The sequence below is a fragment of the Drosophila gunungcola genome, unplaced genomic scaffold (assembly GCF_025200985.1).
Source record: "Drosophila gunungcola strain Sukarami unplaced genomic scaffold, Dgunungcola_SK_2 000001F, whole genome shotgun sequence".
Lineage (NCBI taxonomy): Eukaryota > Metazoa > Arthropoda > Insecta > Diptera > Drosophilidae > Drosophila > Drosophila gunungcola.
Window position 1 is genome coordinate 20,141,844 of NW_026453197.1, and position 24,244 is coordinate 20,166,087.

The following is a 24,244-nucleotide window of genomic DNA, read 5'->3' on the forward strand; positions in this document are numbered from 1 at the left end:
AACAAGATTTAAAAATAGGCAGTTCTATTCAAATACACATTCACAAATAATAAGTTTCTGCGATTATGTTTAAAATTTTAGTTAAACTTTGTCATCAGCCTGGCAAATAAAGTTCATTTTAATCCAACACGGCACCAGCCTAAAAACATTTCTTCCGCCTATTAGGCCAACGCAGTGTGGATTATCATTCGAGGAATAGCGTTCTAGGAATTCCGACATCAAAAACGCTGGCATACCGGAGGCCAAAGATACAAAGGTGTCCCGTTTTGTGTGATCGTTAACGCCCAGCCAATAGCCATGACGTAAATGGAGTTTCATGGCAATAGCGTCCAGCTCCTCTTGGTCCTTAAACGAGGCCAAATGGCCACCCATCTGGCGACAGGTACTGGCAGCAGTTGTCCAATTTTGACTAATATCCTGTTCAATGTAAAAATACCTTGAGCCTATCAGCTCGAACTTTGAAGTTGTAGCGTTTGTTGTGTTTATGGCATATTCCAATTTAGTGAGCACCACTTTCAGTTCAGTTTTTTCAGTTGGCTTTCAATCTGGGGAATAAGTCTGCCTAATTTTGCGTCAAAGATTTGCTCTCGATTTTCCATCTTTTTATTCTCCATCGATTTATTTGACTCCTGAATGGCTTTTTGTTGCGTATCCATCGTGATCTGCACATATTGAAGGTTACTTTCAAGAACTGTTAGTTTTAAGTTGATTTCAGCTAGACTTACCTTGAAATTAGCCATTTGATTGTACAGTGGACTTAATGCTGAAAGGCAAAAGGCTCCGCATTGTTGAGGGGCGTCTCTTAACAGGCAAATGGATTCCGAATTTTCCTGTGGGTTCACTGGGGATCCATAAATCTCCAGGGCAACAATACCGCACAATATAAAAAAGGTCGACTTGAGCATACTGCGAGTGAAAGACCAATCCAGACTTATGTCTTTAGCCGACTGATTCTTCGACTTATAAAGCCATTTTTGGACCCCCTTTTTTGTTAATTAAAATACTCGGCTATTAAAAATTATCTTGCGCCGATTGGCACTTACGCTCTCTAGAAATTCGGGTATTTTGACTGCAGCAGAATGCATAAATTAAGTAAAACTAAATTACAAATTTAATTTATTCTATAAAAGAATAATCATCTTACTCCTTACTTAACCCACAAACTTTTTTACTGTCAATAACTTCTGTATTTGCAATAAATATTACAAATGGCGACGACGTTTTATATAAAAGCATGTTATTTAAAAAACCTTTAACTAAATAGTTTTGAACGAGATGGATCATAAAATTATATGCCGTATAGTTATTGTTCCTAACAGGCTTTAAATCTCTTAGATCGCTTGCACCAAGTTAATAAAAACTTATATTTCAAATTAAAACGGCCACTGTGGGAGCTTTTCATTTTTTTGCCTCTCAGATCAGGTGAAACAAATCGGTTGTATCAATCACGGCGGCTTCGCATAATACCTGAGCATTTTGTCATCTTGCAAGTGGGTCAAGATCTGTTATCATTTCCATTCATTTCGTAATATAAACTGCTATTCACGGAGGTTTTTGGTAATTAAAAGCTTAATAATAAGATAATAAGACAGGAAACACGAATGCGAGTTATAAATATAAGTTAATTAATAAAAATTATTAATAATAACAATTAAATTAAAAATTAAAAAATAATAAAAATTAAAAATTCACAAAAGTATATATTAAGCTAAGAAATATGTGATGATACCTAAAATAATCGTTCTAGACAGTTGTGTGAAAAAAGTCTAATTTAGTGTATTTTTATATTGACTAGGCCATTTTTGGACACAGAATAATAATACGCATTTCAGGGACATCATGTCAAAATATTTATTAATGAACATATTGACTAATAAACTGACTGCATAAAGCCAAGGGCAAATGAAGGTTATTTGTCGGCACAGAGAAAAAATATGTTTTATTTTTATTTTTCAAATTGTATTAATTTTCATTCGAAAGGTTTGGTAAGGATATATTTCATAAATTTAAAAACATTTATTAAAAAACTTTTTGAAGTTTAACACATTAAAGTTTAGATTGTACAAATTGTGCACAACAATAAAATATATTTAAAATTTGATCTTAAAAAGTGATTTATATATCAAAAACTATTTTTGTGACTGTACAGACTGCGCATTGTGCAATTAATGCCAATAATTTTAATTAACACGCGAAAATATTTACACAATTCAGCGAGCGACACCAGAATCAGTTCCCTTAAAACATTCATTTGGATTGGTCATTTACCAGCAGTATGCTCAAGTTGGGCACTTTTATATTGTGGGCCTTTTGTGGCCTGATAGTTTATGGATCCCCAGCGAAACCACAGGAAAGTTCGGGATCTGTTTGCCTCCTTAAGGACGCACCCAACCAATGCGGATCGTTTTGCCTTTCAGCACTAGGTCCACTCTACGATCACATGGCTAAGTTCGAGCTTACCTTGAATAAAACCCAAAAAAGTCAGCAGAAGAGCATCGATGCGAGATTAGAACGGATGCAAATTGAGCTTACTGCGGTTCTAAATAAATTGCAGCATGGCTTAATCAAAACGGAAGAGACTAGTGTTAAATGCATTCCATCGAACTTCGAAAAGATCGGTGCAAGATTCTTCTACATTGTACAAGATGTTAAGCAAAATTGGACTGATGCTGAGGACTTCTGTCTTCTAAAGGGCGGTTATCTAGCCTCTATTCAAAACGAAGAGGAATTCAACGCCATTGTGTCCAAACTCGAGGATTCGGAGCCATACTTTCTGGGCATCAACGACAGGGCCAAAAGAGGCGATTTTATATCTGTGGTCTCCGGCAAACAATCTTCGTTTTTGAAGTGGCATCAGGATGAACCCTTTTACCAAAACGACAGTGAGGCCTGCGTTGCTATTGTAGAAGGCCTGATGCGAGTGCACAATTGTACTTTCAAAAAATATTTCATTTGCCAGGCAGATAAAGCAATTTAGTAACACAAAACAATTTTTTTAAATCACTTTTTTTCAATATATATTTAAAGATTTTAATAAATGTTCTCGTTTAGTTATTCTCTTGATACGGAAAAAACATTTGCATTCATACATTGTCAATGTCCAGCAAGATATAGGTATTAAAAGGTGTTAGTGTTTTCATTATTGCATTTTTAATTTCTCGCTTTTTTATAAAGTATCCATCTGTTTACACGCCATCTGTTTACACATTTCAGAGGTTCAAATTATACAAATTTATATAAACGATAAAAAGCGATTTTCTATATCACTATGCTAAATGTAAAACCAAATACAAGATGATTGAAACTGCAAAATATATGGTTGCACATGATTAATTATAAATATTGTATACTAAACTTTATAATTTAAATTAATAAATAATACAACTTAAAAACGTGTTTTAAAATTACGGACGCATTTTGTGTTCATATCTGGAACTAAATGCATACAGCGCTATTTTAGCTATGTAAAGTTTGTTTGGTTTTAGAACTACCAGAAAATGTTGCTTAGCGCCATTTTTGATTGATACGGCTGAGTTTGGAACTAGATTTGAATGGGCGTGGCCTTGTTTTTATATACATTTATATCATATTCCAGCAATTTTCTGCTCATTAAGGGGGCGGAGTCTAAGAAGAGCAAACAACCCATAAGGAAATTTATTACTGGGAAATTTTCAAACCGTTTAGGGATATAAGATAAGTTAGTAATATAGTTAAGATAATGCATTTTTGTAGCTACAAATCTGTAAACTTAAATTAATTTTTGACTATTGATCTTTATTTAAAAATAAATATTTATATAATTGTGTGTTTCAAGTTTGCAGCCATTAATATTTAAACTTTTCTTTTTCAAGAATTTAAGAAAATATTTTAGAATGCAAGGATCAAAAAGCGAGTTGAATAATATCAAATTAACATTTATTTTAGGAATATAGCTTGGAAAAATATGATAATACTTAAAAAACTTATGATTTTTTAAATGAATTTGGTTATATATAGTGAGTGCGCAAAATACCAAGGATCTTTTCAATTTTTCCCTTAAGAAGGCGTTTCAAACTTGAGAGCGCCCACCCCCAGTATTTTGCCACCCCCTCTCCAGTTTACCCACACTCTTTTCTTCCCTCTTTTGCTGCCGCAGTCGACGTCGCAGCGAGGAAGAGAGAGATGGCGACTGGGAGAAAGGACAGAAGAAGGTGGGCCGAGAATTTGGGGGGAAAAGTGAGGCGGCAGCAAAAGTTGATTAGATGGATTTCGTTTGGTTTTTGTGTTTTTAATCACACACCAATTTCATTTATTAAATCTTCGCATCAGCATTTCATTTCTCGCATTCCCCCTTTCTGCCTTTTCCTTCTCTCCGTCTCTTTCTCTGGGGGAGTGCTTTTCTTTTTTGGCTTTGCGACGGCATTTCTGTTTCTGTTTCTGTTTTTGCTTTTCTCTTGTTTTTGCTGGTTTGGCTTTCTCTTTTACCCACACTCCTGCTTATTTGTTTGTTTGTTGTTTTCTCTTTCGCTCATTGTCACGAGCAATTTGACTCTCTCACTCCCTCTTTTCCAGGCAAAACTTTCTGCAAAATGAAATTGTTTTCGTATTAACAATTTCATTAAAATTAAATTACTTTTATTATTCCGACAGAATCAGACGAACGACAGAATAAAAAAGTCAGACTTCACCTTTCTCCGCCACCCAATTCATTTCAGCCCCCCTTTACACCCCCACTTGTCATTAAGCCAAAAGCTTGGCGTCTGTTTTCTTCAGCTGTCAAACAAATTAATTGCGCTTTTAATTGATTTCGTTGGCTTCTGCGGAGAAAGGAGACAGAGGAATCTGCGGAAAGGGAGAGAAAATGATGATTAATACCAATTTATACGGAATTATCAAGGATATAATTATTTTATTCGAAAAATAGTTTCAAATAAATTAAACTTACTCATACAATTTTTTCAGATTGAAAGTTCGAGAAGATAAATAGCATCTTTATTTCAAATTAATTTATTAAAGATACTATGTTCTTTTCTCGATATCAAATGGAGTTTTGGAAGTGTTATATTACTTTATAGGATCCCTTAAAAAAAATCTATTAAACACAATACTGTTATTTCTTTTTTTGACCAATGATCTGAGATAAATATACATCCAAAATTCTGATTAATTTTTAATAAGCAAACTTAAAAAGAATTTAGGCCAAAAAACAATAAATATAAAAAAAGCTATTCTATGCATTTCAATGACCTTATCAATAACATGATGTGACTAATATTTCTTTAGCAAAGAGAAGCAATAAAAAGAAATACAAATAATACCAGTCGTAAATACGAAATTCGCCACTTATATACAGCCGTATTATAAATAAAATATCATAAATGCGATACCACACACATTCACTTGTCCTTCTGCATTTCCGAATAAATAACTTTCAATAGGCTTCATTCCATGTCCTTCTGAGCCGCAGCTTCTTTCACTCTAATTCTGTTTAGCCATTTATTTTATTTAGGCATTTCATAGAACGATTACCATTCCCCACTTTTATTCCCATATTGTAGCCTAAGACATCCACCAAATGGATTCTCCTTAGCTGCTTCTTCTTTTAGCCAAATGATGCGTAGGCCATAAAACCGAAAAGGGCAACGATGGAGTCTTGGCCATTTGGTAAGGCGGTGGGCGTGGCTGCAGTCCTTTTCCCACTCCATTGACCAGAAGAATAAATGTGCACTGGTGAAAAGGAACCAAAATGCTGTTCAACAATGTGATAAGTTAAACATTGTTTTGTATTTAAAAATTTAAATTTAGTACATGAAATACAATATTACTCTATTTTAGTAACAAATTTATAAATTTATAGTAATAGTTTTTAGTACCGATAGGAATCTGTGATACTAATTTTATTTCCAAAGTTCTTTTGTTTTAGATAATGTTTTCTTTTAACAATTTTAAATTGTAAAAATAAGTCTATACTATAATTTGTAAAGCACATATTAAAATTTACAATATAATGTTTATTTTCTTTTGTGCACAAAATAATTTTTGATGGGGGCAATAAATTGTCGGGGCTCTTTTTATGCCTACGAATGCGAGTTGAAATGTCGCATCATAAATAAACGGGAATCGTTTTCGGGAGTTAGGTGATGAAGGGGTCGGGAGGTTGAGGACTAAGTGGTTAGGGGATGGTTATTGAGAACGAAAAGCGGCCTTCAAATAAACCGCAATGCAATTTGGCCGAAAAGAAGTTAATAAAATTTCGGTCAACGGAAAGGGGAGAATTCGGTTGATTTTTTGGTGGGGCTTCTCGAGAGACTAGTGTACTTGTAGCGCCAAAGGCGTATTAAAAATAAAAAGGGGATTTTAGATTAGCTCAAATCTTAAATATACATTTACTTTAAAAAGTTATCATTATATCTTTAAATACATTTAACTTTCTTAGTAACCTTTTTTAATTAAATGTAATTTTAGGTTAGTTAATATATTTAGTATTTCTAAATTAATTTCTGTTTCTGTATTGAAAAGTAATGTTTTAATTTATAATTGGTAATCCTGAATATCTTTATGAAAAAACCGACCAGAATCAATTCCATTTCAATCAATGTTAATATTGTTACGATTTATTAATTAATTTTATAATCTAATGAATGTTACGCCCCAAAAAAAAACCCCCCTTTTTACGTCCCTGATGCCTTCCAGCTCGTCTCCACGTTTCGCGCTTTCAGAAGGCTATTCATTTTCGGAGGCTGCGCCATTTTGGCTTGGAAAATTTATAAACGTAATTGAGAAGCCCTCGCCGCAGCACATTTTCCCCTCCACCATTTTCCCATCCCCCATTTTTGGCCACCCAACTGGCCGCACGTAAAATGCATTAACTTGCTGCTTCTGGATCAGGATCCGGATCCGGATCCGGTTACAGCTACGGGTTTTCACTCCTGGCAAAAGTCCGAGGCACTCGCAATTTGGTTTTCGAAAAATAAGCAATTTGTAAATTGAAAATGGTCGTTTCAGGGGCTTGAAAACGGGGGCGAAATTGCAGTTCCATGCGGCCATTTACTACGTGGGCGTTGGGCGGTGGGCGGCAGTGGGCGTGGCGGGCTAGAACTGACTTCGCGGAAGCTGGAAATTAATTATTTGCCATTAAGGCTAAGTAGATGATATAAAAAGTGGCAGAAAAGCGTGCTCGGTGAGAAAACGAGGGGAAGGAGGGGGGAGGGTGGGCTAAAATGGGTGGAAAAGCGGGGTTATTCAGGGGTTTTTTTTTTCTTCAGTGGTGGGGCCCAGTTCTGCCGGCAATTTAGACAGTCAAGTGCCCATATAAATTACATAAATTTCACCCAGGAACTGCCAGGCACCAGGAAAATGGTGGAAAAGGGATAATAAATAAGTACTATAGTAGAAAATGAAGAAATTTCATAGAAAAGGAAGAAAGCTGGAGCTGATCATTAGCTTAGGTAGTTAACAAACATTTTTCTTTCAAGTAATTTTCCAAAATCATGTTTTCTGCTAAGTGCCAATAAATTTTAAGTAAAAATGATTAGGCCTTAATATGCCGTAATTCTGAAAATTGGTAAATATTTTTTTTGAAATTGTTATAATTATTTTTTTAAGCTAATATACATGATACTTTTGTAATTACATTTTCTATTATAGGAACACTTGTTTAACAAACGAAATACTAGCCAGTACAGAAAAAGACACACTGAAAAAATATCAAAAAAATTTCACACACACAGCTTTTGAATTAAAATGACAATTGATGTTGTGGCACCAATAAATAATATTATTTGAAATTAAATACTTTAAGTAACGATAAATAAACGAATCAATCAATTTAGTTAAAGCATTTATTCGCATAACTGATAGCTGACCGATTGCCAAATAAATAAATGTGGAAAAACTACCACCCAAAGTGGAAAATGCAACGTGAGAACTAGAAGTGGTTGGGAAAAAAATCTATTTTCTTCGCCGAATCGCAGGCCCTCACCTGCCAAAAGAAAAGGCGTTGGTGGCGCAGTGCCACGCCTTCTCCCTGGCGTCCAAAAACGAATCCCAGACTCATCTTTTATGGAGCAAGTAATTCCACTAAAACGAACTAACCAAGAAAAGCCCCAAAAAATGAGGAGGGAGTGCAAAATAAATACAATCAAAGAGGACAAAACAAAATTTAAGCGCAAAATGAAATGAAATTCGGATTGGAAATGAAACTAAAACACAAACTAATGATTGCGGAATGAAGTGGGTGGGGCTTGTGGGTGGCTGAGGAGGTGAGCTAACAATAGACAAAGTCATAAATCAGGGCGCCAAATTGCGGACCTGACAGGCTTTCCCCAAAAGAAAGGAGCGGGAAAAGGACGTAGGGAGAGCCGGAAGAAACTGAATAGTTATCCAGCTCGCCCAAAATGCCAAATCTAGGAGGAGTGGATATGAACACTTAAAACAATCACTCTTAAATAAATAAAAACAATTTTCGATACTGAACTAAGTTTGTTAAATTTCTAAAAGTAAGCTTTTAATTAGCAAAGCTAGCTTTTAATTTGTCTAAATTACAAGAAAACTTAATATTTATTGAGTAATTTTAAGCATTTATCATTTATAACTGAACTACCCTAAAACCTGATAATACGAAAAAAAAAAAATTATGATATTGATTAAAGTTGTAAGATACCTTGAAAAATACATTTATTTTTTCTTTATAACAAGACAAATATGTTGTGCTGATGATCAGCTAAGGATTTACAAAGTCAACGAATATTTAAATTAGATTTGGTTTCATGTCCTACCCAACGTTACTTATTTAAGTGCACAAAGAGGCAAAATAGGGACTGCGGGGGGCAACGAATTCATTTCGTAATTGTGGCCAACGAGCCGAGGATGAAAAGGGACGAAGGGGGGGCGCCTTGAGGTCTAGGGGGCGTGGGCGGAGGAGCCCATTCAGGCAAACAATAATAAATGGGATCCAAGATGGCGTCGCTGGGATTGGGAATTGCGATGATACGGGGTGTTTTTTTTTGTTAGGGGGTGAGCCGTAACAATAATGCCCCATAATAAATTAACTGAAATTCACTTAGTTATTTATTTTTTTGCCCGGCAAGATGAGAAATTAATCTAAATAAATTGAGTTGTCAAGTGAGCCAAAAAGGAGGGGTGTAAAAAATGATATGCCAAATAAATACCAACGGTGAGTAATCGTTTTCTTATTGTTACTGCAATGCTTGTTGTTGTTGTTGTTGCTGTAGCTTCCTCTTCCTTGAATAACACCCAAAGCACAAAAGCTTCGTCTTCTTCTTCCTGGAAACCCCCTCCCTTCCCATTTTCTTACCCCCACTTTCTTTTTGCCCCACACATTCACCACACTTAACGATGAAAATCCAATTTAAGGCTGCCTCAGTTGTTTGCGCTCTCTTTCCCCCTTGGGGTTAGTCCCGTCTCTCTCTCACTACCTCTCTCCCTCTCGCTTGTCTCCTAAATAAAGTGTAATAAAATAAAGTAGATAGGGATAAGAGTAGATAGGGATATTAGGAACACGAGAGTTGTTTTTGCAGCTCTCCATGCCGAAAATTCAATTTCCACAATGAAAATGCGCGAGAAAATTGTCTTACATACAGAGAAAGTGCGAGCGAGAGGGTTGGTGGAAGGGGGGGGTTGCTGAGGTGTTCGGGCGTTGGGGTGACCGAGCGAGATGGGTATATGTCTCGGGATAACTGTGCCTTGGTTTGCTGACTGCGTTGCGCCTGCGCCAGCAAAAATAACGGGAAATGGCAAAGGCGGCGCTTAGGGGCAATAACAAATCCCACCCCCCTCACACACTCTACCTCTCACTCTCCCTCTCGCTCTCACTCTCCCTCTTCCATTTTCTCTTCATATACCTCCTTCTCTTTCCGACCCGCAGCCATCTTTCTGCCGGCGCAGATCTAATTTGCCGCCAACAGCGCTGCCTGCCTCGACTGCGCTGTCGACGTTGCGACTGCGAAAAGCCCCGTTAGATCATTCGCATTCTGACGTTTCACGCGGTCGGTTCAACACCATCCATCCGATATATATACCATAATATATAGACCATAGTAAATCCCAAACAAAAATACGTAATAACCATCTGGATAAAACGAAAATATTGATAACTTTGAAGGAAACCTTCCGTCGGCATAACGGTGCTGCTAAAAAAAACCTCTTTTAGACCCCAAAAATAACTTAAAGATCCTTTCAGGGTTAACCACATGCAGATCCTTCAGTGCAAATCCCACTTGTGTGTGTGATTTCGGTCTATTACCTCACAGATTGAGTGTGTAATTTGCGCTGGAATCTTAAACTTTCCCCAACATCCTTCGCGATTCCTTTACATCCTTGTTAAGAACTTTTGGCCAACTTCGTGCAAAGTGTTTAGACGCTCGAGAAAACTTCCTCGCACCTTTGTCTTACGTGAGTTCGTGCTGTGAAAATTGCTGAAAAGTTTAACTCAAACAGAACTCAGAGCCAAAAAGCTAATAAAAACAAAAGCGGCAAAGGATTTTCTTCTGTGACACGCTTGAAGTATTGCTGTCAAAATTTTCACGGACGGTAATAAGGTGAGTTGAGCCTTAGGATTATGATCTTTATTAGGATATAAATAAGTTTTTCATAACATATTTTTAAAGTTAAGCATTATGTCTTGAAAGAACATATATTAAAACAAACAGTCTTTATTTTAATAGTCTTATATTTTTACTTATAATTGAATGTAAATATGGGGGAACAAAAAATCAAAAGGACAACAAATACACTATATTCGTTATATTTAAAATCTGCCAATGAAATTTGTCTTTAAATTTATGAAAATATCTATTTGTTGTTACTGACTTGGTCTTTTTACAATTTTAAATAATGAACAGTCCACATTTTTTTAGTCTTATAAATATTCTTATTATTACAAATAAAAATGGGAGAATATTAAGACAAAAGAATACAATTTTGAAAGCAGAGTTTTTTAAAAATATTTTATACAATACTATATTCGAGTAAAGGAATCTCAAAATAATTAAGCTTTAAGCCTGTGTAATTGAAGGAGAAAAACCTATTATTGAAGAAGTAGGTAAAATGATTTATTATTGAGGATAAGAAATAGAGTAATTGAATTCTTTGCCAACCAGACTTCTTTCTAGACAGACAATCTTTAAATTCCCATTCAAGTGCCAGCCCATTCTGCTTATAATTTATTTAGACGCTTTTAATTTGCATTAAGGAGCTTGCCTAATGAGTTCCAATCTGATAAAAATCTCGGCTTTCAAGTGTCCTGAGTCCCGGAGTGTCCTGGCTTATGTGTGTTTTTGTGTGTGCGAATGCTGAAGTGTCTGGCAAAAGTGTTTGTACCAACTCCTTTCCTGTGAGAAATCGCACAAAACTCGTGAACACTTGAAAACTCGTGATATGAAAAACAGAAACCCCAAGGATTGGAGGCGAAAAAAGAATTAAAACCAAAATTGGTGTATGCATAAAGGATTCGGCCATAAGGATTCCAAAGGATATGGCCTCGCTGGAGGATTTCGCTGCTTAATTGAAGACAGACCAAAAGTTGATCACTCCGCAAATGCAGTTTGAATAATTGATGATAATTAAGAGAGCAAAAAAAAAAAAGAGGAGACAGCACATGGGTGTGGAAAAGAGATGGAACAAGGGTACAAAATCAATGGCAAATAATTCGCCAAAGAGTGGACATGGAAAAAAAGGGGGGAAGGAAAACGAAGTTTCAAATTAAATTGATCAACCGCAAATTAATTGGCAGCCATGCAAACGTTCATCGCTCCTCTGTATGCCACGCCCACGAAAGGGGAGGTGGGTGGATGGCAGGGGCGGGGTCTAAAAGGGGGGAACACACAGTGGAGTCAATTGGAGTTGACGAACGATTTTTCCATTCGTCGCCAAGTTTTGTTCGATTCGTTCAACTCAATTAGGGAGTCATTTTTTTGGGGGGGGGGGTTTAAAAGGGGGGCTTAAAAGCATGGAAAGGGGGTTAAAAATGGGTCTGTGCCATAGGACCGCATACAAATAAAACACAATTTGGCATATTTAAATTAGCAAATGGAATTATCAAAGAGAACGTTAGTTCGAAGGTTTATTGATTGCTTGATTGAATTGAACATCGAATTGGTAAATGGGCCAAATTGATGGATAGTTTTGGTGCCTCACAACCAAATATATAGGGGCATTCAATATGCAAATTAGACAGTTGACAGAACTAGGAACCCTTGCACGATTTTTTAATAAAATAATTTAATATTTTGGAGGATATATATATTTACTTTGAAGTATCTATTTATAATAAATAATAATTGAATTGAAATTTTTTGTTCGTGTGTTGCAGATCTTAGAATCAAAATATGACTGAAAATTTGTTTATATATAAATTGCAAATTATTTAAAGTAAAATATGAGATATGTTTGGAATTTCGGTAAGGCAAGATTGATTGCGAACATTATTGTATCACCATAATTTAGTATCAAAGCAAGACTTAAAACATTAAAATTCATAATTTGATATCAAAGTATGTTTTGAAATTCATCAGCTCACAACTTTCAAATGATGTAAAGTAATACATATATGAGATAGGCTTTGTATTTTATGTAGACCAGATTGATTTAAAATGTTTTGTAAATCAGAACTTGATGTCAAATTGAAATATTAATTCATAATTGAAATATTTTTTATAAATATTTATTCTGAACTCATTGTTAAGTTAATAATCAATAAATTTGTTGGATCGTTTCTTTTAAGAATTGTAAGCGTTCTTCCAGCAATTTTCAATCCCACTTAACTTGTTCCCTTTCTGTTTTCTCAATCACTTGAGGACCCCCCGCAAAGCTCAATATATGGAAGCAACACCTCCCGTCCCCTTTTTTCCCAAAACAAATGCACAAAACAATTTGCTTTAATTAAACAGAAAATTCAATCAAAATATTTATAAAACAACAAAACAAAGTCTGTAGGGGTGATCAACAGATTTTCCTCCCCATGCGGGTGCCCCGAAGATGACGACATAAATATACATCATATATATGGTATATATACTATATATATATATATATGCCACACAAATTGAAGGGTTAGCTTACGAGTTTTTGGATAAATTGGCGACACTTGGACACGAAAAAACTGGCGGGGGTGCAGTTGCATGGGCTGCTAATTCAATTAGCGAATATTTTTGCAGTGCAGCTTCCATTCGCTGATTTGTTGTATGTCGGTGGGCTGTGGGTGGCTGTCCAGCCAAATGCACGGCATCATTTCGGTCTGATTTACACTGAGGCTCTGATTCTCTGATTCTAGGCGCGAGCCAATTGACACAATCAAATTCGAACCTCGCAAATTCGCTTAATGCGCCGCGAGACAAAAACAAAAGCACTAAAAGCTGCAAAAAAGAAAGAAATAATACAAATAGAAAATGCTCAACCAAAACTGCAATCAAGAGGGATACTTAGATGGGGGCATATGCAAATGGTTTGACTAGACAGTTGGTATACAATTTGAAGGATTTCAAAACATTCATTCTTTTTAAATACAGAAGACACTTTATTTTTCGTTCATTCAATTTTAAAACTTAAAGATCCCGTTTTCAATAGCTAATAATTTTTCTAAAATTTGTAAAATTTTTTTTAAGCAGTTAAAAGAATTTTCTTGCGAAAAAAGCGTAATATTTTCTTGATGACTAATCAATAATATTTGCTTATTAATTAATAAATATGTATAGATATTTTATCTTAAATTTGGTCTTCACAAAGTCTCTTTTAAAATTAAATAGCTAAGCAGTAGTAATATTTGTTTTATGACTAATTAATATTAATTTATCATAAATCAAAAATTATATATATTTTGGGTATTGTGTATTTTAAATTGGAAAAATAACATAATACTTTTTGGGCTTAAAAATGAATGGAAGTCTTTTTTTGTTTGTAAAATCCTTAGCGATTATTACTTTGTTAACGAGGTTTCACTGTTTCCAACATGTTCATATCAAAGCCCACTCTAAGTTGGATCATCAGTGGCAGACTGCGCCAGTTTAGTTTGATTATGCCGGACGGACAAACGGACGGACAGTTCTAAAAACGGATGCACTTTACTTCGGTGGCAAAAGTGATAGCCTCATCGCTGGTCGAGCGTTTTCCTGCCAACCACCTCCCACATATCATCCATTTCCATATCATCTCACCTCAGTGGGAAATTATCGCGCTTGCAGTTTGGGCCAAACACAAAAAAAAAATAGGAAAACTAGGAAAACTAGAGCTGCAAAACGAGTGTGTGGGTGGGCGGTAGGCAATTTCGCAAATGCGTTTAAGTGGCTCTAATGCCAGCGGGACGGGGTTTTGGAGCAGGGATGCGCACGTGGATATACCCATGGATACGAACCGTATGCCATATATACCGGACTATAAATGGAGGCACTGCCAGACTGGCAGCGAATTATGCCACTTTCCAGCCGGCACTACACTCTTGTTTCCGAACACAAGTGAATCCGTCTCGTTTAGTCTCGATTTTGCGAACCGAGATTCAAGCGAGTGATAAGTCCATTAGTCCAGCTGCCCCTGAACGAAAGGAGGTCGTCAGTGGTCAGTCTGACCTTCAAAAGGCTGCAGAAATTCTGAAAATAAGCTTGGAAAATAAAATATGTCTGTCTGAAGTTCAAGAGGTTGCAAAAATTCTGGAATTAATTAAAAGAAACTAAAGAAAAGGTGTTCTTCAATTGGTTTGATTACCAGCTTACTCCCAAGCTCTTAAAAAAATGATCTGCTAAGTTCCTCTGACTTCTGATAAAATATCTAATCTGGATTAATTTAGGAAAATTTAAAAGAAAAGAAACGGAGTGGAAAAAGGTTTGCTTAAATGTAGGCTTACTGGTAAGCTTGGGAATGATCTTGTTAGTGAGATATTTGCTGAATTCCTTAAATTGCTTTTTATAACACTAATAAAAAAAAAACTAATGTATGAATAAACTTTAGATAGCTATTGAATTTATATTGGGCTTTAAGTATTTTATTTATTTTAAAGCACTTAAAAGTAAATGATCCACTTATTTTGTATATTGAGCTTACTCTTGTAAAAGAATATTTCTAAAAATTTTAACAATGATTTATTTCTTTGTATAAATAAAAAATAGTCTTTATAATTTGTTTTCCTTTTATGAAGAGTTTTTGTTTTTACAAGCTATTTATTGTTTGATTTGACATTTCATGTCCCTATTTTAAAATATATTTTTAAGGGATTAATGAAAAGCAATTACAAGCTCATAAAATCCTTGAAACTGGTTTAATACCTTTTTCCTTTTTTAAAAATCCCAAACTTCTAGAATCAAATAAAAATCTTAAGTAATAACGCAGCTTTGTTCGATTTTTTCCAGCTGTATAGTTCAGATAAATTATCACCACATTCTGCTTCTGTTAACCCATTTCTGCCCCTTTGGAAACTCATCGCTTCTGGGTGTTGCACTCGCTGATTGACTTGTGTTTCCATTTTTAATTTGGTTAATTCAAATTAATCAAGCGACAGTTGATAATTCCTGCTGCTCGTTATTTTTTTCTGTTCTTGTATTTTTCGCTGGTTCAGCGAAATGCATTTGTTGCATGGAAAGTGCATTGGCATTGGCTTCCAGTCCAGACTCATCCATATTCATGTTTTCTGTTGTCCAGACGCATTGCATTTCCCACTTTGTTGTTTGCTCAATTAATGCAATTGCTCGTTTTGTCTCTCCGCTGTTGTTGTTGTTGTTGTTACTGTTGTCATTCGTGACATTATTAATTTATATTTATATTACTTTTTATAGCTGCAGCTGTTGCATAATGCCGTCAGCAGTTGTCGCTTCTGCCGCTGCAACAAATTGCATTATGTTCTGATGCGTTTTAATTAATTTTGAGTTAATTTCGTATTTTATTTTGTGTACTTGTTTCAGCCACTCACAAGGCACAAATAAATAGATGGGAAGTTGGCAGTATGGAAATAAATAAAAATATGCTGTGATTGCATTTTAAATAACTTTTCCGGGAGCTACTGAAATGTTTTGACGTTATATAAAGAAATCTTTAAGTTTTAAATTTGTCGTCCTTTTGGAGATATATATTGATCTTTTAATAAAAAAATAATACTAAAATAAGTACTAAATGATTTGAATTTTTATTAATAAGGATACTTTTAAACTTCATTATTAATATTGTCTAGTTTTCTTTGAGCTATGTGTTGATTTTTTAACGCACAATATATTCAATTACCTTTCTGGGAACTACTAAAATGTTTTGAATTTATATAAAGGAGACCTTTATTTTTTTAGTTTTCTTTGGGTTATATGTTGAACTTATTATATAACTTATTTGGGAACATCTAAAATTATTTGAAATTCTTTAAAAAAGACTTTAATTTAAAATATTGATTACTTACCATTTTCATTGGGTTATTTGTTTATCTTTTAATGCAAAACTAATTAATATTAGCTGAATGTGTTTCTTCCTCAATAAAAGCCCTCAACTGATTGAAAAAGCGTTCAATTGCCATTAAATTGAGTGGTCCAACAGTCCTATTTCCTACAATTTTCAGACCCATCAAGCTGACTCCTCCAGCTTCTCTCCGCCACCTAATGCAATTTTGCGAACACTGCATCCACATTCACTTCCACATCCGCTTATGTGTTCTGTGCCCTGCGTTTTCCCCCTTCTAAAGTCCCCTCCAAATCGTAATCCTCCCGCTCTGATTGAATTTCCCCGTTTTTGGCGACGGCTCGTGGCAGAAACTAGCGCATGCTTCCATTACCCCCATTAAACCCCATGTCCGAGGGCCGACTGGACAACAAAGGCTTACCACACAGATTTCCACCAATCTGCCAGCCCTTTTCCCACCCGCCCCTCTCTCCATTCAGCATTTTCCATCCATTTCCCCTGCACTGAGAAAAACTTAACTTTCAAATCCAGCAAGGCCTTTTTCTATAGTAGTTTAACTTAAATTTAAGGCATATTAAATGATTATTTTACTTTTTTTTTAATTTTTATAATTAACGTTTTATATTTTTTTGATATTTTCGATATCTTTTTTTTATACCTAAGCAAAGATTAAGATATAAAGATCTTAAAATATTTGGAAGATTTTTTACAGTGTGAACTGCGTTTTCCCAGCGATTTCGCTTGGCGTTTTGGGAAGTGCAGTCAAATCGAAATCGTTGCGCTGTTTAGTGCGCACTTAATTGAATTTCGCGTGTGCTGCTTCACCATCCACACACAGATACTCACGCACACACCCTCACACAGATACACACACACACACTTGCAGCAGCGAGTTGTGTTGCATTGTCTAGGCCACAAACATTGCCAAGTGCATTTCGTGCAATTGGATAATTGCATTTGGCTTGGCGTCGCCAGTTGCCGGTTGTCAGCGACATTTGCAACACCAATTGCAATTGCAGCAGCAGCAGCAGCAGCAACACCAAAAGCAACAGCAACACCAACTCCACTTCAGGTGCGCAAATTCACAGGTGATGGCAATTAGCAGTGTCAGCCTAGATATGGACAATTTAAGTGGCGTAGGAAAATGGTCAAGTGAAAATTTTAAAGAATTTTTGGTAACGAAAAAATTAAAAATTACATAGCTCATCGCTGGTACGAAAATAATTTTCAGTCACTGTACAGCCACTGGTTATTAAGTATATCCTCTTATGCTCTGATCAAATGGCTCGTTATTTGAATATTAGTACAGATTGTTTGCAATACAATTTATTGGTTGTTCAATTTATGTCTTAAAATCTGGCAAAGTTTATTAGGCTTGAAATCATATCTTGAATCTGCCTCACAATTCGTCTCCAGAACTTAACAAATCCATTTTCTTCAGAATCATTGGGCACCCGACATTTTGACTTACACTCATCTCTGCTACGGAAATAATTTCCAGTCACCACACAGGCTTTAACTTCAAATCTTTTGCATCTATTTCTTCCGGCTATAAAGGTGTAGCCTTTAACTGTTTCCCTGCAATTTCCATCGACAACTGGTTCAGAGCTACAAATTGCTAAATAACTGAATTTGTATCAAACAAATTACATATTATCTTGTTAATTTAAAACTTACGATCCTTTTGAGCAAGCACAATATCAATAAGGATAAATATTAGGGAAAAAGCGGCAAGGAGTTTCATTTCTCAAAAGTTAAAGCGTTGCTTTCAGCTGATAGCCAATGACTAAAAATATTAAGTCAAAGTGATGCGAAGAAATATAGGCAGAATTAGTTTCAGTTTTTAAATTGCAATTATTGTATTTTTAAATGGTTGTGTACATTAGCTTTTGACATCTTATTTTAAACCCATTTAAGCATATTCAAAATATAATTTTTGTTAATTAAAAAGAGCTAAAGAGTTCAAAGGCCTTTACTTAATAATTAATTTACATAATAATTAAAAACAAGTATTAAAGAGCATTAAAGAGCAACATTTAAATAGTTAACTTTAACATTTTCTTGACTTTTTATTTATGTTTTGTTTTCTTTTTTATTTAGACAGTATATAACTTTACAATGTTAAGGTTTGACTTTCGTACCATTTTTAAAAGATTTTTTAGTAAGATCCTTTGCTAAAATGCGTTTATTCATCAATTAGAAAACAATGAAAAATTCAAAATTCTTGATAAAATGTTGCGAGCCTGGGTGAAAGCTCTTTCCACAAAAAATGAGAATGGGGCCTCTCTAAACGATAGCGAACGCTTACATTTGGCTTCACAATCATTTCGGTTGGCGAAATAATTTCCCCTAACTTCACATCCCCTGGTTTCATAGTTGGTGCACCGATTCCTAACGCTCGAATAGGTATACCCTACGATCCTGTCAACACACATTCCCACTGGCAAGGCTTCCAAGGAACAGATTACTAAGAGAAGAAAATATATATCTTTAAAATTTGCAATTAAGTTATTTTATGGTACTCACTATCGGATTGTCCTTGGGCAAGGCCCATTAGAACTAAAATAAGGGATAACGTGGCCAGGAACTTCATTTTTTTTTAAGCTGAACTATAAACTGTCGATTCCAAGTGGCTTGCAACGACTGAGAATTGCAACTAAAGTGGATTGGATGAAATATTGACTGTGTAACGATGAATCTTCTGTACTTATTGCTAAAATTTACATAAGTTAAGTTCAACTAAATTAATTTTCGTCGTAAAATTTCTTTGAAACTAAAACCCATTTGCACATAAATTACTTGTCTTGATAGTGGTACAAAAGTTGTTTATATTAGCATTAAAGCTAAGTCTTCGAACAAAAAATAATAAAAATAACTTAATAAAATAAATAAGAAAAATAAACATATTGTAGCCTAGGATAATAATATTGTTGAATCGAAATTGAAATTGATGATGAAATATATTTCTCTTGCATTTCTTGGCCAATAAGTGCCTTGATTTCTCATTGATATTATTTTCACTAACCAAACATCATCTAACAGAAGCTTTTGGATTAATGCAAACTCATGGCCAAAGTAAAAGCCCTGTCCAATTTGTGTCTCATAGTTGTGCCAACTAATTTGGCCCATCCGAACATTCCATTAGAGTGGGTTACATAATCTGCGCTGCTCCATGTCCGAGGACATTAAAATTTCAAAAATCAATTTCAGAAATAGCATTTTGATTTGATTTAAATGTAACGCCCCAAGGTTTCGCCCGTGCTAAGCACATGGGAGTATTATCCGGGGTACTCTACACTACTCTACTACTACTATTACTACTGGGCACCGCAAAAGCCCCCTCGTTGTGTTCCTATTTAATACGTCCAAAATAATTCGGCATAAATTATTCACTGGAAATTAATTCACTAACAACACCAGCAATGGCCTGCCTGCCCCAAAATCCCTCTTCTGATGGCACTAAAACTTTAGAGCCAGGTCCTGTGGACCAGTTGCCAACGGGTCGCATGTGCAACATTAGGCACGAAATGGCAATTTTCCATTTGCCAAATGAGTTTTGCGGCCGACGGACTCCAAATATAACAATTATGCAAAATTACAAATTCTCACAATTCTAATGGAATGCCGTGACCCACGGGAGAGGGGTTAGGGGGCGGGGTGCATGGCCGGTAAAGGGGGCGTGGCGCGAAAAGGGACAGGTGAGAAGAGCGAGCGGGTGGAGCGACTCGTTGCCGTTCTAAATGGAAATTTATTGGCGCCACTTGTCGGGTCGAGACTTTTGGAAACACGGCCACATCTGCGACCAGGAAACAGTAGGCTGTATAAGAACACTTGAAAAAATTTCTTTAAATAATTATAGCCCAAAATTAAATACAACTTTTGCAAGCTAATACCGAGGAATTCCAAAATACATAATACTCTATTATCTAAGAATATTCAACATTGTTTTAAATTCTTAAAATCAATTAAAATAAAACTATAAGAATACGTTTACTTTTGTTTATAAGAAATATAACGTAGTACAAACGTTTTAATATTAGTAACAATATTCCAAATAGTATTGTTACTCTAAATTAAATTTTAAATGCCTTAATCAAAAAACTTATATGCCAAAATAAAATATAGCTTTAGCACTTAGCATTGTTCTTACTCTAAATTAAACTCTAAGTCCTTCTACCAGTTTGCCTTAGTTTATTACATATTTTTTTTGGCATATTCTTATAAATATTTTCAGTATCTTAGTTTTTCTCAGTGCATTCAGGATACAAAGCGTAGGCAGGACATGCGCTGCCGCTGAGATCGTTAAATTATTTTGCGTGTGTAAATTTGGCGGAAATAGTCTGTAACATGATATGCTAACACTTGTGTTGCACTGCGCGTTGGGTGGGTGTGGATGCCATATAAATTGTGGGTGCTACCAACTACCAACAGTCGTGTGGCGAGAGCCATAAATAAAATTCATACAATTTCTTTTTTTAACAAATTTACTCAAATAAATTAAAATGTCTGTGCAGAGGAAGCCAAAGGACCACCTGCAATCCGGATGGTACAACATTTTCGATGGTTTGGTTGGCTGGGCTTTTCTGATGTAAGCGTGCTGGTAATGTGTCATATAGAAGTTACAATTAATTTTAATTGCAATTGAAATGTAACTGAAATGTGATGGTCAAAAACGAGGAAAAATAGATGCACAAACACAGGAAATTGGAATGTGTCCACTTATGATTAAAGAAATGTTGGACGCAGTTTGAATATGAAATCGGGTGTACCTTTAACTTATTGATGATACATTTTTATCTCGAATATGGATTTAAAAAAAAAGAGGCTTTCCATTAATGCAAATTTTTATTGAAAATAAATATTAAAGTATATATAACAACTTGTTGATAAAGAAATACCTTTTATTAGCGAATATGGATTATAACTAAAAGATGAAGGCGAATTTGTTTTAAAAAATCACTGTTTTATAAACTTATCTTCTTTAATTATTATAATAATATATACAAATACTTGCGATTATGTTTTAGATAACTGATTCAAAATTTAAAAGTCAAATTTACTTAGTACTAGCTAGTCTTAAAATTGAGAATCCTTGGCAAAGACATTTTTTTTCCCACCAATATCAATTTCAATTTGCCAAATGGCATACGAACTTTCTCAGCGCCTTTCACTGATCTTTTCTATCTGACAATCTCTATCTTGACAATGTGACTTCTTCGCCCAACCCTATTTGTATCTGAAAGATAGAGAATTTTTTCCTCCCCGAGAAATTCCTCGACTAATTAAGCTGCAAACTGCATTGAGAAAGGCGCCAACAGAACGCAACACATCGACTCATAACTGAAGTGAGTTCATCAAGACCAGTTACAGCTACGGCCATAGTTATATGCCGATGCCGAGTCTTTTGCGGCAAATGCAATTAATTTAAATCAATTGATTCGTTTGAGGACAATTTAATTGTATGCAGACGACACACAATGCAGCAACAGAAAACTGAAACAAAAAACTGAAACAGAAAACTGAAACTGAAACAGAAACGAAGATGCAAAAGCAGATGAAATCGATTGTGGATGGATGATTTGTCAGAAGTCTGTAATTGCCTTTAATTGAATCGAATTGAGTTTGAGGTGCATATGACAACATTAAAGGCGACGCAAAGTCGCCCCACAAAAAGCTGAATGCAGAAAAACAGAAATACCCGCATGCCTAAATGCCCTCAGTCTCCAATTGAATTGTGCACTTAAATTACAAGTTTCACGTTGATTGGCAAGTGAATTTATCAAAATTACATGCAATTTAAAGATTCTTTTTCTCAATTTCGTTCGATGAGTAAGCCCTCCTGATACTGTTGATGATTCTGACTCTGATTTTGATTCGGAATTCTGATTCCTTATTCCTATTTTGATTTCGATTTCAGCTCGGTCCTGCAGCCGCGGGCAGAGGAATGTTTTGCTACCAGTGTCCACCAGCCCTGCATCCCTGCGGCCCTCATCCCCCGCGCTTGCCAACTCTCGACTATCCCTTCGCCGCCACCCATCCATGTGAGTATATGTTTTCAATAAATATAACAGAAAAATATGTAAAATGAAAAAATAAACAAAACTGTTTAAGCTAAAAATTTCATTTGCAAAAATACTATATATTATTTATATTAATATATTATTGGTAAAAATACACGCCAGCAATTTTAATTGAACTTACTATTGAATCAAAGACTGACTACCTTTAACATCCATTCATCCATACGCATCCTAAAAGAAACTATTTTATTAAACATGATCTACACCCCATACAATCTGTTTATACAATATAGATAATTGTTAAAAATACACGACTGCAATTTTAATTTAATTTAATTTTGAATTGGAAATTGAATTAATTTTATAAACTATGCTAATATTAAAATATATTAAACCTTTTTTTGCTTAAACACTTCTGCTGGTATGATTTTTCATATTTGCACTTAAACCAATCAATCCACCCTAATTCCATTAAGTAATTTTTGTAGCCAGGCAGAAACTGCTGGAACAGATGGATTTTCAACTGCCAAAAGTGCAATCTTCTCGTTCGCATCGAATTAAATTTAGATAAAAAGCCAATGATAATCGCCGCTGCTTCTGTTGTTACTTTGGCTGTCATCAATGGATTATTGTCTATCGGCGTATCTTTGCATCTTGTAGTTACATTAACGAATTATTCTATTAGCAGCACGTTGCAGGCAGGGTGGGTATACCTACTTACATATACTCCTTCCCATTCCCTTTGTGGCATATCAGATTTCATGGTCGCACATGTCGAGAGTTTGCTGTTTGCCTCGATAAAGTTTTGTTACTCGGTCAGGGGGTAAGTGCCATGCGAATTGGGAAGGAGTAGAGATTCGGATCCAGAAACTGCTGGTAAGAGCAATAATTTAGGAGGAAAAATGCAGAAATATAAGGATCATGAACTTTAGAAATATTGTTTCTAAAACACTTGTCCTGTGTGACTAGCGCACTAAATTATTTGTTTATACTTTTAATTAAATATAAGGATCATGAACTTTAGAAATATTGTTTCTAAAACACTTGTCCTGTGTGACTAGCGCACTAAATTATTTGTTTATACTTTTAATTAATTTAAAAAATAAAATAAAATTTGGGCTAAGATGAAACTTATTATTGTTTCGTAAATGTTTTTTTTATTTACAATTTTTTAAGAGACTCTGCTGAAAAATATTTTTAATAAGCTGCTGTGCACATAACTATGAAATTTGGTATTTCAAAATCCCTAATTTTAGTTAGGATTCTGCAAGTTCAAAAATTCTTTGGCCTGCCAGAGCTGCAGAGGATTTCCATTTCGTTGAATTTGGTGTAAGGAGAAGCCACAGCACAGCAATTGGATTTCCTATTGCCCATCCCCTCTGATTGCAATCCCACTCCAAGCCAAATAAACTTTGCCTGGCACTTCAGAACCCAGAATCGGAGGACGTAGGGAAAGAGGCCCCCCTTTTGGCCATATAACTATAATTGAATAAACAAAAAAAAACGAGGCGAAGAGCAGGGCAACTCAATCGATATTCACATACAGAAAGGGGGATATTCCGTAGCAAAGGAGTGGCCAAAAGGCAAAGTCAAGCAAACGTGAACGCGTCGAAAAGTGAAGCGAACGGGGCAATGGGGATTGGGGAATTTTGGATTTCATTTCATGCAATTATCGAATGGCAAAAGCGTTAATGCTTTGGCATGCAAATTTTCCTTCGACACTCTCGGAATGCGGCGACAGATTTCCACAGATTTCCACAGATTTCGACAGATTGAGGCTCTGAGTGCCGAGGCATTTATCGAAAATCATAAATCAAAGCGCCAATTCACCGACGGAATAGTTTATTGATTTTTTCCCACCC

General features: G+C 35.3%; 3 protein-coding genes across 3 annotated transcripts in view; 2 read left to right on the forward strand and 1 right to left on the reverse strand.

Moving 5' to 3' along the window:
* Positions 1-2,275: 2,275 nt before the first annotated feature.
* On the forward strand, positions 2,276-2,977 carry LOC128261183 (accessory gland protein Acp29AB-like). Its single transcript, XM_052994732.1, has one exon. The coding sequence runs from the start codon at positions 2,276-2,278 to the stop codon at positions 2,975-2,977; it is 702 nt and encodes a 233-aa protein (XP_052850692.1).
* Positions 2,978-10,015: 7,038 nt separating this feature from the next.
* LOC128261791 (homeobox protein aristaless) overlaps positions 10,016-24,244 on the forward strand; it is a 37,536-nt gene continuing 23,307 nt past the window's right edge. Inside the window, exons 1-3 of the mRNA XM_052995655.1 lie at positions 10,016-10,124; positions 10,181-10,538; positions 22,280-22,403. Coding sequence (XP_052851615.1) covers positions 22,307-22,403 — 97 coding nt within the window. The 5' untranslated portion in view covers positions 10,016-10,124; positions 10,181-10,538; positions 22,280-22,306. The remainder of the gene's footprint in view (positions 10,125-10,180; positions 10,539-22,279; positions 22,404-24,244) is intronic.
* LOC128261792 (uncharacterized) lies at positions 18,517-19,049 on the reverse strand. Its single transcript, XM_052995656.1, has 2 exons — positions 18,889-19,049; positions 18,517-18,829 (listed from the first exon to the last, which is right to left on the reverse strand). Exons 1-2 carry the CDS (start codon positions 18,953-18,955, stop codon positions 18,555-18,557), a joined length of 342 nt encoding a protein of 113 aa, XP_052851616.1. The 5' UTR covers positions 18,956-19,049; the 3' UTR covers positions 18,517-18,554.